The 17,650-nt window shown below is 40.7% G+C and overlaps 1 protein-coding gene across 3 annotated transcripts in view; it reads right to left on the reverse strand.

Annotated features, from left to right (window-relative positions):
• The window catches only part of LOC146494637 (metabotropic glutamate receptor 7-like), a 77,203-nt gene that overhangs the window by 12,780 nt on the left and 46,773 nt on the right, over positions 1-17,650 (reverse strand). For all 3 annotated transcript variants that reach the window (XM_085144545.1, XM_085144544.1, XM_085144543.1), the window contains 3 exons: positions 16,925-17,125; positions 10,331-10,470; positions 4,648-5,583 (listed from right to left, as the gene is read on the reverse strand). In XM_085144545.1, coding sequence (XP_085000671.1) covers positions 4,648-5,583; positions 10,331-10,470; positions 16,925-17,125 — 1,277 coding nt within the window. The remainder of the gene's footprint in view (positions 1-4,647; positions 5,584-10,330; positions 10,471-16,924; positions 17,126-17,650) is intronic.

Below are 17,650 nucleotides of genomic sequence, written 5' to 3' on the forward strand. Positions count from 1 at the left end.
AAGAAAATGCAAAAACATTATGAAGAAGGCGTTTAATTAAAGCTCCATTCTCATTTCGCCTCACATCTAAAACAGAAAGATTAACATTTCTTATACAACGGTTGTCATAAATCATGATATGAAGGACAAGATAAAATGAAGTGAATTCCGCTCTCCGTCTCATTTAGCTCGTAATGTTCGCAGATTCTTTCATCTTCGGTCACACCTCTGTGTCTTCCCATTTCAATATGTAATGGCAATACTCCACATCTTAACTGTGCACAGAGTGTGAAACTGATGTCACACTCCCTTCTCCCTGATAAAAAATAATGGACTAAAGTTAAAATCACAACTACAACCTTTCTTTCTTTCCATTAGACTTGACCACATTTAGCTTTTCGCCTGCAGTCTGCCTCTGGTGCAATCTACTCAAGGTTTCATGCATAAAACAAGTGATAGGCAGGGGAATTTCACATATTATTTTCAAAAGACTCCACATCTCCGCACTAAGTGTCACATCCAACTCCTGTCAAACGCCGCTGTTTGCAGAGAGACAGGAGTTTTAGAAGATGCAATTTTACCTGCTGAAAGCTGAAGTGAAAAGGTTTTCCGCAGCATAGTTAGTCATTGTTAATGATGCTTGTCAGGACGAACCGTCCCCATGAAGTTTATGTATTACAGGGGACATCTTACAAGAGCCTAAGAGGTTTTCCACACATGTACTGAGGCATATAAGCTTCCAGTACATGGAGTTCACTTTTAAGCGTGACTGAGTCTTGTAGGTGTTTTATTAGAGTGTTTCAGTGCCTCGGGATAAACGTTTCATTATATCATCGTCCTACTCTTCTGAACTGCAAGAAATATTCTATGTTTAAACACCAGCCCTTGTGTTTATTGGCAGAATACATTAAATCTATTTATCAGTCCTTTGCTCAGAGCAAACACTTACGGTGAGGCACTTCAGGCAAAAAGCTTTTTTTTGTTTTGTTTTTTTTTGGTGTCTGTAGCTCAGGACGTAAAGCAGGTCATCTACTTATTTGAAGGTTGGTGGTTCGATCCTTGGCTCCTCCAGTCTGCATGCCAAATATCCTTGGGCAAGATCATAACCCCAAGATCATAAGTTGCTCTCCGATGCATTCACTGGAGTATGAATGCGTTTGAATGGTAGATAGAAGCAGTTAAGCATATAAAATAGCGCTTGTGTGAATGGGTGAATGAGGCATATTGTATAAAGTGCTTTGGGTGCTCCGGCAGAGTAGAAAAGCGCCATTTAAGAATCAGTCCTATCATATCTATTACCTGAACTGTTTATACCTATGTAACAGTTTCAAATAAAAATGTATAGCTTTTCACAACATATAAAATCACCAGCCACTATATTAGTTAGACGTGTTCAACAGCTTGATGATGCAAACATCTAATCAGACAATTGCACAACAACAACCAAATGCATTTAGTCATTTAGACACGGTAAAGACAACCTGCTGAAGAACACCAGAATGGTGGAAGAAATCGATTTAAGTGACTTTGAATGTGGGAAGGTTGTTGTTCCCAGGGAGGCTGGTCTGAGTATTTCAGAAACTGCTGATTTACTGTGATTTTCCCACACAACCATCTCTAGGGTGTACAGGGAATGGTCTGAAAAAGAGAAAATATCCAGTGAGCGTTAGTTCTCAGGGAGAAAATGCTTTGTTGGTGCCAGAGCTCAGAGGAGACCGGTCAGACTGCTTTAAATGGATAGGAAGAGAACCATAACTCAAATAACCATTCATTGCAACCAGAGTATGCAGAAGGGCATCTCTGAATGCACAACATATCAAACGTTGAAGCAGATGGGCTACAGCAGCAGACGACCACACGAGTGCTGCTCCTGTCAGTTAAGTTACAGGTAAAGCGAGGCTACAATTTTCACAAGCTCACCAAAGCTGGACAAGAGAACATTGGAAAAATGTTGCTTTAACATGAAAGCATGGATGCTTCCTGCCTTCCATCAACAGTTCAGGTTGCTAGTTGTGTTTGGATAGGTTTTCTTGGCACACTTTGGGGTTCTTAGTCCCGACTGGGCATTGTTTAAACACCACAGACTACCTGAGTATTGTTGCTGATCGCGTCCAAGTTTTTATGACCACAGTGTGCCCATCTGACCCATGTCCCAAAGCTCAAATAATCTCAAACAAGTTTACTGAACATGACAACGAGTTAACTGTGCTCAAATAACCTCCACAGTTACCAGATCTCAATCCAATAGAGCACCTTGGAAGAGGAAACACATCATGGATGTGCAGCTGACACTATCATGTCAATATGGACCAAATTCTCTGGGGAATGATTCCAGCACCTTATTGAATTTATGTCACAAAGAATTATGGCAGTTCTTAAGGCAAAAGGAAGTCCAACCCAATACGATCTGCGGGTAGCTAAAAAAATCAGTCTGGCTGTGAAAGTATTTTCTAATTTATGCCGTGATAAAAAGTGAACTTAATTTTCCCTCAGGAAAAACCTTTGATTCTAATATGTCAACAAAATGTCACAAGAATAAGTGGGATTTATCCAATATTCATGTAGCTGTAATGGTAATATCCGCAGGTTAACAGATATGTAAATAGATAATGCATCGTTTACATATTTAAACCCTTATTTGCAATGCACTTTTTTGAAGTAATAAACTGGAGAGGTTTCATGCTGATTTGATCTGGATGCAGGTGACTCTCATAGTAATTAACTTGAGAGCGGTGAGTATCCGGCTGAGCACATGCAGGTGCACAGTAGATGCTCAGTGATCTTTAACAGTGTTTTTGCGTGGTTTTCCTCTACAATGCCTGAATGGGCAAACACGGGGAGGGCGTGTCACAGGTGTGGGAAATGGTGTGGGCTTTAAGAAATTCCACTCCTGCTGCAAAACAACATTAGGTCAAAGAGTCAAAGGCATTATTAGCTGGTGTCATGTCAGCCTGGTATTATTAGAAAGCATTTGATATTTGAAAGAGAGATTAGTCATATATGACTGGTTGCGTGGCCACATCTGCACATGAAAAGACAACAGGGCAAGGTAGAAAGTGAGGATGCGCTCAAATGCGTCACGCTGAGACTCATATAGCCGCCAATTGTATATTTCCACGCATATCTAAACACAAGCAATTACACACACGGCACCGATCTAATCCAATCCCCTAATTACACTATTTCTGTATTTTGACATTACTTACAGGGAGGTAATCATATAGGCATCCTTTGAGCCGGTAAGTACAGTTTAAGCAGAAACAGATGTGAGGAAAGCAGGCTGAAAACTTAAGCATAAGTCGGCTGAAAAGACAGAAAAGTTAGCATCCCTTCAAGTTGACTTTACTGCAGCTTTTGCAAGGGATTTTATCAAGACATGCTCGGGCACTTCTCACTAGCAGTGGCTGGGGAGTAAGCAGAAATGCACCCTCAAAGGCCATTATGCCAAGCTGCTGCAGTGTGAACAGGAGGTGTGTGCGAGGCAATGATCCAGTGCGAGGAAAGAGTTAACTGCATAAGGGGGAAAGATAAACACATTACTGCTTCGCTAGTCGCCGCAAGTAACATAATGAACTCCTAATCGCTGCTGAGGGTGTAATTCATCTATGAAATCAGCAGCAAATTGAGATGAGGAAAATCAGCTTCTGATCCATCTCATGTGGTAGCTTAGCAGGAAGGATATTGAACGGCGTGCCTCTCAAAAGGTTAGGTTAGCAACACTTTCCTGTCAGCATCGATATTCCGTCAGTGGAAAACTTCTCCTTGGCTTCGTCTCGTACTCACGGGCCTGCTGAGAAGCACGCGCATCCAGCGGATGAACGTATTTGTATTCTGTGCAGCGCTGGCCAGATAAGCAATGACTAGCAGAGAAGGTCGGAGTGTCATATTCTCAATCAACTCCAGTAGCACACAATGTCAACTGCTTTGTTGAGTAGAGTGCAGCTGTCAAGAGATGGAATGTGTTGAATCAAATTTCTATTTACCCCCTCATTTCTCTCTGCATTCCTTCTTCTCTTGGTCCTCATCGTTCTGGTCTTCCACCTTTCCACTTGCCCAAACTGCTTGTCTCCCTCTCCAGAATAAAGCATAGTAGTATATGTTGGGCCCCAGGCATGAGAGCTATAATAGCATCTGGAGCTGCCAGCATCCCCTTGTGTATCCCTCTCAGGCATTCAAGGATTCTGGTGCTTACCATCAGCCCTTCCTTTGTCTTTACATGTCTATCCCCTGAATGTCTGAGCTATGTAAATATGAACTCAAAAAGAAAAGAAATCCATAAATCACGTAGTCACTAAATGTATGTGTGTGTTTGCACGAATATGCACACACATGAATATGTTTGAACAAGATAAAAACGGGGCCAAAGAAATCCAACCATCCATCCATCCTCTTCTGCTTATCATTATCAGGGACGCAGGGGGGCTGGAGCCTATCCCAGCTATCATACGGCGACAGGCAAGGTACATCCTGGACAGGTCGCCAGGGCTAACACAGAGAGACCATTTTCACTCGCATTCACATCTATGGGCAATTTAGATTCACCAATTAACCTAACTCCACTACTGGAGATAGTGGGGCCAAAGAAATGAAAGTGAAATGTGTGAGGAGGGAGAAAGAGACAGACAAAAGAGAAGTCTGGTGACAAAGAGAGAGAAAGAAATGACTAACCTTCTCCGCTGACTGTGCTGTGCCAAAGAAAATTGGGATGAAGGCCAGCCAGACAATGCAAGTTGTGTACATAGTAAAACCAATGGGTTTGGCTTCATTGAAGTCTTCTGGTACATCCCTCGTCTTGATAGCGTAGATAGTGCAGGTCACCATCAGCAGGATGCTGTAACCCAGTGAGCAGATTATCTGTAGGTCTGTGATGTCACACTTGAGCACTCCGCGGGCCAGCCTGGGGTTTATGGTTTTCTGTTCATCGTAGTCGATGATAGTATTTGGAGGGTCAACAGCAAACCAGACCAGCACCCCCAGCAGCTGCACGCAGATTAGACTGGAAGTGATAGCAATCTGGGAGGTGGGGCTGATGAAGCGAGGGGCTGTCACTGTCTGCTTCCCCTGCTCGAAGATCCGATAAATACGGTTGGTCTTAGTAAGCAGTGCGGCGTAGCTGATGCACATGCCCAGGCCCAGAAAGATCCTCCTGAAGGCACACACGGCTACGTCAGGCTTGGCAATCATGAGGAACGTAATGATGTAACACAGGAAGATGCCAGTTAGCAAGACGTAGCTCAGTTCTCTGCCCGATGCCCGCACGATAGGCGTGTCATTGTAGCGGATGAAAGTTGCCATGACAAAGATGGTGGCGATGATGCCAAGCATGGCCAGGAAGACGGGGATAATTGCCCAAGGGGAATGCCACTCCAGCTTGACAATGGGGATAGGTTGGCAGCTTGTTCTATTGGAGTCCGGCCTCATGTCGTAGGCACACAGTCTGCAGGAAGTTTCATCGTACTGGTACTGGTAGCCATCGCAGAGCTCACAGTGCCAACAGCACGGCATGCCCTTTACTTTCTTCTTCCTCTCTCCAGTTTTGCAGGGCAGACTGCACACAGAGATAGGCACCTCCTGCTCCCCATCTGGCCACTGAAGCTCCTCCAGCTGGGAAAAATGTGAGACACCACAGGATAAGGGGTTAGCAACAGTGAGATAAGCAAGTGATACCATGTGGGTATTGGTAAGCAGCTGTATTTTGAGGCAACATACGATTAAATTATGATTTTCCTTATTTTCTGCCATACATATACACTGCTACAAGGGTGGATACTCATAATAAACACGGCCAAAGTGTTTGAAAGCTTTTGTTCAAGTAATCCCCTGAACTAAAAGCCCCCTTGATGTATTGAAACAGTTAATAAGGTGTCTTATCGCATCATATTAACTTCTCACTTGTTGCTATATTCTCAAGCTTATGAAGTTGCATCGCAAAAACAAAGTTCAATGCAGTCTAAACGGTAGTGGGGGGGGGGGGGGGGGGGAATGTGTAGGGAAAAAAAACGATGAACCTAATACAGCACAACATCTTTCCTGCCAATTTCTTGGAGGGATTGCCTTTTCTAATACTTGAAAGTAATTGAAATCACCATGGCAACAGAGCCTACCTTTGTTCAGTGAAATAAAAATAAAGTGATGTGAAATGCAAAAGACATTATGTTTTAATACAGGAGCCAGTGAGGTATGAAATACGTGATGAGAAGGAAGGAGAATGGGATTTGGGATTGCAAAATGCTTCGGTTAGACTTTGCACAGCCATTTCTAGTTATGATTGAAAAGTGCAGTATACAGACACACTATCTGAAGGTCTAAACCAAAGAGGCCCAAAGGTGTTTCATGATTCAAGCTCAAACTATAGCTTCGATGTACAAGCCAGCCCTTTAAAAAGAAAAATCCAAGAAGAAATAGAATTTTTAAGACTCTTACATATTTTGCTAGGGAGTTAAAAAAAAAAAGAGAAAAACTTTCAAAGTACTCTGAGCTGATCTTTTTATTTATTATGAAAGTGTACTGATCCGTGACTTTAAAAGAAGCAGAAGATAAAAGATACACCAACACGGTTTCGCGGCAATATCAGTCATCAGCAGTATCACAGAACTAAACCGAGTCCAACAAAAACAAAAGGCATTCGTATTCTGGGGCGCAAGTTTTAAGACTGAAATACATCAATGTGTCGAGGTGTATAGAGCAACATAACAATCACATGTTGTAAGACTGTACATGAAAATGAAGAGGGATTGAATTTAGTGATTATTTTTGTAGAGTGCTTTGATGTTAAGTGTATTCATGACTTAAAGACACCCTGTCGAGTTTCTGACTTCCTTGTTGTTGCATGTCCTCATTTTGTTTGTCTCAAGTGTACTCATAAAGACGCACACCAATATGCATGTGTAGTTTAGCCGACGTGTTCCCACTGTTATCTCACTTATCCGGTGCAGATGATGGCAAATAAGACAATTGGTTGTTTAAGGGAGATGCACATACATTACAGACTTTTTTCTCCTGGCCCATTACGGGCCTTCGGCGTTGGCCATAACTGTGCCAGAAATCATGCGATTACTTCCAGAGTCACAATTTTGACTGCTTAAGTGCTTTCGCACTGAGAAGTAAGGCTAAATGCAGTGCATCACATTTTCCTGGCTCATGCAATCATAACTGTCAAAATTTGAGTGTGTAGAACTGCACACATCTCACACTCAATAGCTGTCAGCTTGGCCATCCAACAGCTTTTACCGAGAAAGCTCGTGAGTACTGATGCCAGTGCAGAGCGAGCTAACAAGGAAAGATTTACTAGATTTACTTTTTTTTAGGCATTGACTTTGCTGGTGTTGTGGTATTGATGGTGTTAAAATGGTTTTCTTCACTGTAGAAGAAGTTAGTACTATGTTTGGTTAAATGCTCAACTTGTGAGCGCTATCGAGACAGTCATAGTTAAATGCTGCCGTTGTCATTTCCCATAATTTCGCGACACCTCGCTGTCAAATTAATTCTCTCAACATATTTTCCTTTTTTTGTGGTTTGTTTTTTTAAACCATTTGATCAACAAGAATGCGTTTGATGCTTGACTTAATAAGATAATAATATCTGCATCACAATGAGGGTGATTATCACTGACGTGCCATTTATTAGACTTCAGTGATACGCACAGTGCGTTTTAGTCCGTCGGACTGAATGTTTGTTTTTACAGAAAATCTCTACAAGGCAGCATCAAAGAACAGCAACATTTAGGAAAAAATTATCTGTTTTTTTCTTATTTACTTATTTATTTTTGGCTCACCTGCTCATTAAATATGAAGATCGAGCCTGCAGCCTGTTATCTTAACTTAAACCAGAGACATCACATCTAATACTTATGTGGCTGCCAGACTTAAGGAAAACACAAGAAATCCTTCATCATCCGCAAACATCAATTTATCAAATGTATCATTACTTTTCTTTTTTTGTAAGGTTTAGAGAAACAAGATATAATGAGACAGTTAGTGAAATCTTTTTTTTTTTTGTCCTTGCTTCCTGCAGCTCAAACATTTCTAAGGAAATATTTTGACATTTTTGAAAATACACTATTTGTTGCAGTCTTTCTGTAGACTCAAATGGGCTTTAACATATCAACAAAACATAAAACACTTGTTACAAACTTCAAACACTTATGGCTTTACAGTCAGACTCTTTAAGATTAACATGGATTGGCTTTAAAAAATTGCACCAGGTGCAAATACCATCGCATATGACATGAGTCTGGCATCACCTCAGGTGATAGCATCACCTCCTCCACATGTGGCAACTGCCATTAATTGCACATGCAGATATGCACCCCACTCGCACACAAACGCGCACTCTCACACAGCTGCAGTGTGTTTGCGATGTGTGCACCTGTATGACGAATGTGTTGTTTCTGTGCTGTCTGGGTAGATTATCATCTGCCATTTATCTGAGGGCATGAAGGTGCCACTTGTTATTTGGACAATGAATGGTGCTCTCTGGAAAACCTCCCGATTACACACAGTGTCGAAACAGTAATGAGACCAACAGCTCTGTTGCCATGGAGACCAGAAACAAGATTTTTGACACCTTGGACTTGCTATGGAGGCTGCTATTTGGGTTTTGTTTTATTTGTTAATTTTACAGTTAATTTGAGTTTCTGCGAGCTGGAACAGCATCACATTGAATTTCTTTATTGATCATCGCAGAGTGTATCAGGGTGCTCATTCCAACGAAACCTTTAAATTAGACGGCGCTTACAGAACGCAGTAACACCTTCTTTTCTTTTTTTTTTTCTGCATTAGGATATAATTGTATTGTAACAGCATTTGGTTTGTAATCACACTAAAACAGAACGAAGGAGAAATCTCCAGCAGCAGACGTTGTTCCACCTGTTCTATCAAATGCATTTGGTTTAGTTTAATTCTTGTCATCCAGAGAACCATTATGCAAATGTTGACTCATCGGTATGTAAATGTCATGCTTTCTTTTTTCTTTTTTTCCTAATCTGAGTTACAAAGAAATTTCAGCTCAGGTTTCATCCTATCATATGGTAAATGTCGAGCCATGTTTGCCTTGAAAAAATAAGAACTCATCAGTTTCTTTATTGCCCACATGAATCACCTGAGCCCATTTCTCGTGTTGTGACAGTGAGATCTATTACAGTGGCATGAAACCAACTCCCTGCACTTAAAAAAGCAGCTGCAGCCTCCAGCTTTGCACCTAAACCCTATATTAGACAGTAGGTGAATTTAAGTTCCAAATGCAAAATCCATGTTGCTATTCCATGGGTTCAGCTTTCATTTGGATGTGCCAAAAATGTCAAACAACTCACACATCCACATATTTTTAGATTAATATCCTTCCCTTTCCCTGTAACACACCCAGAGCCGTCATACGGTTTAACTTGTACTTTCATTTCATCTGATAAAATGTGATCATAGACTTTCATCGTGTAGTGCAGGAAAGCTAGCGAGCTGCAGTGGGAACACGGAAGGTGTGTATTTCAGGTGTCACCTTCCAGCGACATCTTTGGTAGCTCTCTGCTGCTATACGGACTGACATAAGCTAGCTTCCACTGTACACCCTCAGTCCTCCAGAAGATGCAGTGAAAGAATAATGATATGCAACATCAGTGAGAGCTCAGCTAGCTGATTTTCTTTTTATTTCCTTCCTTCTTTTTTAATACTGAACTCCCAAATCGTGTTGCTTCTGATGTATTAGTCTTGCCCAAACATTCTTTCACTGGTGGAAACATATCAGATCTTTTTAATAACATACTAAATGTGACCAACTAAAATCCTTTTATCCCTTTTCATGCACTAGATTTAAAATAATCTGGTTTCCCTGCATATTTTTTCTTTCCTATTAAAAAAGCAGCTTTCAGGATTTTTGATAACTTTTAACAGAACCAAGTTTCAATTATGGTTATAAACATTTTTTTATTAAGTCTAAAGTAACTTTATGTAGGACTTTGGAATATGTTTAACATTTGGCTTACATTGGAGAGCAACTCATCAATTGAAATGTGTGTGTGTGTTTCTCTATTTGTTGCTGGAGGAAAATATAAGACCTAAAAATGATGAAATATTGTCTGCTGGGTAAAGCAAATGCTTTATTTTGCGTGTTAAATTGCAAACATTCATTTTCTGCACCTGAAATACATCAATCAGAGTGGAAGTAAAAATGTCTGCACCTGATTTGTTTCCATAGTTGAGATGCAAAAAAATGCACACCTTGAGAGATTTCAATTTTGGAAAACACAAAGTCCTCATGCTGTAGAATCGGCACCTACATATCCCTTATCATCACGCATGCCAACATTTGCAAACGCACGCCTCGTGTCTGTTTCATCAGCAGCTGTAAATCATCATACCCTGAGCTGGAGGTTCTCCACCCACTGCCCTACCACTTTATACTCTGGGGTAGAGGAGTTGGTCATCTGGAACTGGAACAGGTCATAGCGTCCTGGAGCATCGCCGTTCTTGTTAAACACAACAGAGGTGCCGGCACTGCCTGTGCAGAGCAGAGCAAGAGAGAAGATGCAAAAAAAAAAAAAAAGTGTTAGACCTTGGTGTGGAAAAACAAAAAAACAAAAAACCCTTTACCTCGTTGCTCCTGACTCCTTGGTGGCCTACAAGGACAAAGCAAAGGAGTGTGTGTGCCTTTCTCCAAATATAAACCTCCAAAAACAAAGACCCATATCTTGAACCTTTGTGATAATAACAGACAAAAAAAAGGTTAGAAAGCTACTAAGCTCCCTACTGACCAGTATAACACTTTCTTACCTGCTTCCTATTCATCATCACGCCTGCACAATGCCCACTGGCAGAATATATTCTCACATTTAAAACATGGTTAGTCATGTGCACTCTCAACTCTAATATCAAGAACTGGCTGCTGCTCCTTAAAAACAGCGCACACCTCCGCAGATTAAAAGTAGTGCTGCATTTCAGTCACACTCTGGTCAACAACTGGGGACGTAAGCAGGACAAACAGGTCAGCCAAAGCATCTTCCAGTCCCCATCCGCTCTCAGTGTGCAGCATCCAGGCTTAAGCGGGGCCCTGAAGATTTCACTAATTAGCTTCCAGACGACTGTGGACATCTGAAACATTTAAATATCTAAAGTTTTCCTTATTTGAACTTCTGCAGGCTCTCGAGCCTGTCAGTTATTTTAACACTGGTACACGTGTTAATGTGTGCACATTTTAATGCAAATGCCAGTCAACGTGAGTTCTCCTTTACAGCAGGGAGCGCTGAATGACATTAGCGGAATAAAGGTTGTACTTTATTTCATACATAAGGTCTGCATTGTTGATGAGGTCATTTCTACCACCTCACAATGCAGGAGGGAATGAAAAAAACTGCTGCATTTCACAAGTCTGTTCACCTTGGCAAAGCATACAGTGGTTCACATGCACGGATGGCGATACCATTTTTGAAATGGGACAGGGGAGCCTGATGACACTTGGCATGGGAATTAAGTACTTTAATAGCTCTGGCTATAATAAGTGAAGAGAATGGACCACGAGCATATGTCCACAACACTTTGGGAACATGTTGTTTTTTGTAACTAGAACAGAGCTTGTGGCTTTTGGATGGAAGGCCACCGCACCTTCTCCTTAGTTTTCATCCAGAAGGGAATTTCATCTCCCTCCAGTTTATTTTTTTTTTCCAAGGACATTTGTCATTGAACACTCTACAAAAGTTTCAGGCTAAAAGTCTCTTGTTAAACAAGAAAGGCAGACGAGGCGAGAGAAAATCCAATTTCAGAGAACAAAATAACCAGCTTTTTAAATAAAATGCTGTGAACAAGCACCCAAATTTTCTTTTTGACTTTGTGACACGATTGTGTATTACAAATGAAAGTTTGTGGCCCTTACGGTGTCGATGCAGAGACACAAATCTCTCCCATTTTGCGGTTATGCAAAGTGACAGCACCATATATTCCACATTACCACTACAGAAATAGCAGCAGTGGAGCCATTTGACCCACTGATGTTTCAATTTAAAAGTAGAACACTAATTCATAGGCATCTGAGTGTCAGCACAGAAAATGAAGTGGGATGGGTGTTCAGAATTAATTCAAGTGTATTGTCAAAGGCGTTCTGAAAACTCTGTCGATATGAAAACCAAACCCAAACCGGGTGGGCGGCAGTCACCGTCCTGTCACTTCGGCTTCCACCAAACAGAGAGTAGACTTGTTGACACAGTGTATAAAGATGTTGACAAGGTATTGACACCAGTGAGCAAAAGCTGTCACAGGGTTAACATTCTTACTGCACGCCCCAGCAAAAATATATAGCGTGCGCAAACACACAGTCATTCAGTAAAGTCACATGCATGATTGGGCACTTGGCGCTCAGTTTCGGCTTCAGAGCAAATAATTAAGTGGCGTTTCTGTGTGCGCAGATAAAAGGACATTAGAAATTCATTTTTATATTCTATTGCCTTATATTTTCAAGGGAACAAAATGCTTTGTGTAGAATCCTAAGCGAGAATGCTGTCTATGATGAAAGATTTATGCATTTGCATGTGGCTCTGAACTAAGACATGACAAAAGTGTACTGCTGCTGTGCAGTGCAGAGCAGTGTGGGTGGACTAGGGATCCACTGCTGTGTTTCTCTCGCATCATTATTCTCTCCTTTTTTTTTTTTCCTTCTGCCTCTCATTCTTCAGCTCTGTGACTCCAGCACGGTGGGGAGATCAACAAAGGAGGTTTACACTCCTTGGCTCTCAAACACGCGTTAGCAGCGGCACACACACACAGGATAATGTGCATGGTTCCAGTCTAAATGCAATAAGGGGCAGCGAGATATGCCTGACAGAGCACCAACAGAACAACCAGTTATAAAAAGGTGTGAGATACAACAGCAAGGCAGGAAGAGGCTGTGGAGACTGAAAATGGGAAATCTTATTTTTGCTTCACATGAACTTCTTTATTTGTCATTACCAAAATGAAATGTTTTCTAAGGCCGAATGACAGAAAAGTCAGCAGCATGAATCCAGATGGTTATCGAGGTTGGGCAACAGCTTGTCGATCCAGTGCATGAATCTGCACTTGGTTAAGGCCTTCTTGAAATATTTATATTGCTCTGTCGTTTGCATATAGTCTGCTGCTTTAGTTCCACCTTAAACTCAGAGGGCTTCCTGCCTGCTGGAACTCTGCACTGCTGCCATAGCGACAGTGTTAAAGAAAGGCAGGCGGCTCTTTAGCCTTTAACTCAATACCACAAGTTTGCTTTCACACTTTTTTAGTATAGAAGTATTTATATGGTGTAATTACCCTTGTTAAATTTAATCACTGCAATGCTTAGTGTCAACCAAGTCTCACATATACATACTTTTAATGCATTGGGATAATTTCAGTGCATAATATCACATATTACCCTTAATATTTCTACTGATATAATTTAATTTTCAATGTCAAGAAATATGAAGAAAATAAAGCACTGATTTACTAAAAAGTATTATCTGAAATCACAGCTTTCATACTGAAATCAACTTCTGCAGCCAGAGCCTTGCATTTTTTTCAGTTCCTCAGTGTTTACCAAAGTCTATTTTTAATGCACTGAATATGTTGCTTCATTATGATGAGCCTTGATCTTATATACACCAGCCTGCTGCTGTAAATACTCACTATAGCACCAAACATACATCCATCTGCAATTAATACTAGTTCTTTAGTCCCTTAAATATATGTAATAGATAGATATTTTCTTAAAACATTAAAAGTTTGTAAAATCGCATGTTTTCAGTGACAACAGTGAGCTTGGTGATATCCTACGAGTTGAATTTTTGCATTTCATCGTTTTGCAAAAATTATTTACAGAAAAGATTCTTTACGTGATGCCTACAGGTCATCATACTACTTTATTCACCTACTGTTTATGTCATACTTTTACACAGCAATGCAGGACAGGACTAATTTCTTCTGATACAGCAGCTATAGCACACTCAATCGTCCTAACACTGACAAATACAACCGGTATTGAAAACTGCAACAGCCATTTCACTGATGGTTAAAAAACTATAAAGAAGCAGAAAATAAAAACCCCATCGTCTGAATAGACGCATTTCAAATGCTAATAAAAACTGTTTGACGATTCCCTTTTTTCCTGTGCAGCCCTCAGTCAAATGCTGCCTCCCAAAATTGGCACTCATTCATTAAAACTGGTTCTCAAAGTTTTGATGAATGCGTATTTGCAATAACAAATTTTTAAAGCAATTTAGTTTGGTCTGTTGTTGCCTGGATGATTGCAGTGTGTCATTAAATGTTTGTCTTCGCTCTACCTTAGTTAGTGTTTTGTCCTCTCTCTCTCTATGCTCACTTTTTCTTTCCTCTTGTCTTTCCCTCCCCCTCAACCGGTCACAGCAGATGTCTGCCCCTCCCTGACCCTGGTTCTGCCAGAGGCTTCTTCCTGTTAAAAGGTAGTTTTTCCTTCCCGATATCCCCAATATACCTATAAGTGCTTTCTTATATTTCTTAATTGATAGGGTTTTCTACACGATAGAGTCTTTAACTCACGCCGTGACGTGATAGCTGATGTGATTTGGGGCTACATAGATAAACCTGAAATGCACTGGATAAAAAAGCAAAGAAAATCAGAGCTTTGTGGGAAAGAAAAAAAGAAAGAACAGTGTTGCTCGGTGTATTACTACTTAAATAACAAAACACTGCATAATTATGGGATTGTTGTGAAAACTGTTAACTCTTCCCTAACACACGCCTTCTGTTTTGACTGAAAATGACATTGGGAGGATGGGATGTGACTGAACAAACAACCTTATTTGAATAGATAGAACTAACACGAACAACGGGATCTCTGAGGGAATAATGAAATGAAATGGAAATTTAGTCTGATTACCACGCTAGAAATTTAATTGTTCAAATTCCTGGAGCTGCACGTGAATTAATAACAGCACTAAATATGCGCTGCAGGTTCAAGGAAAATCAGAGGGTTGATCTCTGTTTTAGAGTAATGAATGCATTCATCTGAAAAAAAAAAGAGTTGTGAAACTTTTATCTACTTTAATGTTTCAGTAAAATGATATGCGCATATTGCTGTTTGAGTCATGCTTTTAAATAAATGAATCGAATGTTCCTGTTCATTTTCAGTTATAAGATATATGTTTAAAAGACTGGGTCTCCATCCATCCATACATCTATCTATCCATTTTTGTATGCTTATCAGTTTAGGGTTGTGGGGGTGCTGGTGCCTGTCGTGAGGTGAAGGGTGGGGTACACCCTGAACAGGTTACCAGCTCATATTCACACCCGGGCAATTTCGATTCACTAAATAAGCTACCATGCCTCTGGGCTGTGGGAGGAAGCCTGAGTACCCTGAGAGAACCCCCTCACAAGCTAGATAGCCTGTGGATTTGAACCTAGAATCCACAGGAGAGGATATGCCCTTCCTAAAAAAAAAAGAAAAGGAAAGGAAGTACTGCAATCTTAGGTAAATCCTTAGTACAATGAGTAACGTAGCAAGAGGTACACTATTCCTACATATACTACACTGCAGGATTTTGTTATACTACTTAAAGAAAGTGACATTTTTATCTGGGTCCACTTCTAAAGTTTTGAGAGAAGATTATAGCCGTGCTTGAATCACTAGGATCTAAAAGCTAGCCGAATCTTATCTAGAACATTTTGTGAAGACACCGTGTACTTCAAAAGAGCCTTTAATGATCACAGGCTGACATGCATGCCAGCAGATTTGTAATGACAAAGGTTTCTATGTTTTAAATTCGTCTCCCAGTCTCTCTTCTTCCCTTGCTCTCTGCATTTTAGAACAGCTGTCATTAAAAGCCGTTCGGCATTAATTGTTAAGGATCCTCTGATTCCTGCACAGGGATGAATAATGTAGTTATTCAAGCACAGGTAGGCCCATCAAGTATCATATCAATGCAAAATGTTACATATCTGACACATAAAAACAGAAGAGGTAGCCTGAAATGGCTTTTATGGCCATTAAGTTAGTTTTTTTCTTTCTAACTCACATGATGTGCACACAAAGCAACTAAAATACTCAGGAATTAAGTGTTAATTAAAGGAACAGTCTGACACTCATATTTTAAATATGATTAGTCTTCTTATTGCTACAAGTTCTAATAAAATACTCACATTATTTTTTGTCTTTATAACCACTTTAACACATGCACTGCTTTCTCAATACTGGCTGCATGCTGGAAATGCAAATGTCCAACTGAGTCAGATGGGATACTAAATGGTCTTGAGTTTCCTTGGATAAAGTCAGTGAACTATCTAATTGCACTCTGGTGCGAACAGTACTGATAAATATGCAATAATCCATGTGTTTCGTCTCCTGCCTTCTCTATCCAGGCAGGTCCCCTCGTCAAACCAAAACTAATCAGACTTGATTCTCCCAACACTGCCTGAAATTCATGTGTCACAACTTTTAAAGTGAGAATGTAGCTGGACAGTTGGTTGGAATATAGAGTGAAAAAAGAGGAAGCTTCTTTGTTTTTGTCCAAAACCTACCAGCACCTGTAAAGTGAACAATGCAGACCCTGCTTTTGCTTTGTTATGTACCAGAGACTTTATATAGTCACTCCTCATGGCCTAGCAGTAATCCACAAAACCGTAACAAAAAAAAAAAGACACACACTGAGAGGAACCTGGCTTTTTAAAACCACATTATGCTCAAAGATGATTAATCCATTAATGAATAAATATTTGCACAGCTTCTCTTTCAGCTGATTCTATTATCCACTCGCTCAAAAAGAGAGCTTGAAAGATGCTGGACAGAAACCGCTCGTGCTGTAGGACAACATCTGCAATGTTGATAAGTAGCTGATAATTGAATTTTGACATGGTTTACTCTCAGGTGTACAAGCTTTAAATGCAGTCCAAAATTCTAAACACTTAAGCCATACCATAATTGAGTTTGTTTTTCTTACCCGCGCAGCCTGTAAACATCCGAACTTTTACAGCGTGTCACTCACCGTTGAAGCTGGTGTTGCGTATGTAGCTCAGCAGAGTTTTTCCTTCTGCTGCCTCCAACCGCGGACAAACGCCAGGATGATCAGGACATAAGTCCCGGTGCATCTTGTGGAGAGCGTGGGCCATGGCGTACACTGCGTCAATCACAAACTGCACTTTGCCTTCCTGCTCATACTTGGAGTCGATCCCAATGCGCTCCTGGCCTGAGGGAGGAAGAGGAAGAGGAAGACTAAGAGCCAAATGCATTATGAACCATTAGACGTTACATTCCTGCAGCTCTCCCTGTCATCTCCAGTTCCTTTTTTTGTTCCTCAATTTGCCGTTTGTTGTTCTTACTTCAGTTTTGATTCTGAAGGAATTGCACCTAAAGTGACAATGTGGCTCAGAAAATAAGAAAACACATTTAATTCCCAAGTGGAAGCTGGATCATGAGAAAGTGTTTATGACAAATACAGCAAATACATTTAGTTACTGCAGTGCATTAGAAAGTAATAAGCACCTAATAATTGACCTCATTTGTCCCATCGGAAAGGTGATGAAGATCATGAACTTTAGACTCTTCTACAGGGGCCCCCTGCCCTTTGATACCCCCCTCCCACAGTGGACTGCCCTTTCACTGCAGGCTGCTGTAAAGGTTCCGCCTCGTCCTGCTGCCGATACACCGACTGAATATGTAACGTACAAGCTCGACAGGATTTTTGTTGTTGTTGCAAACTCAATTGCATTTC

Source organism: Neolamprologus multifasciatus, chromosome 20, assembly GCF_963576455.1.
Source record: "Neolamprologus multifasciatus chromosome 20, fNeoMul1.2, whole genome shotgun sequence".
In the NCBI taxonomy this organism is placed as follows: Eukaryota; Metazoa; Chordata; class Actinopteri; order Cichliformes; family Cichlidae; genus Neolamprologus; species Neolamprologus multifasciatus.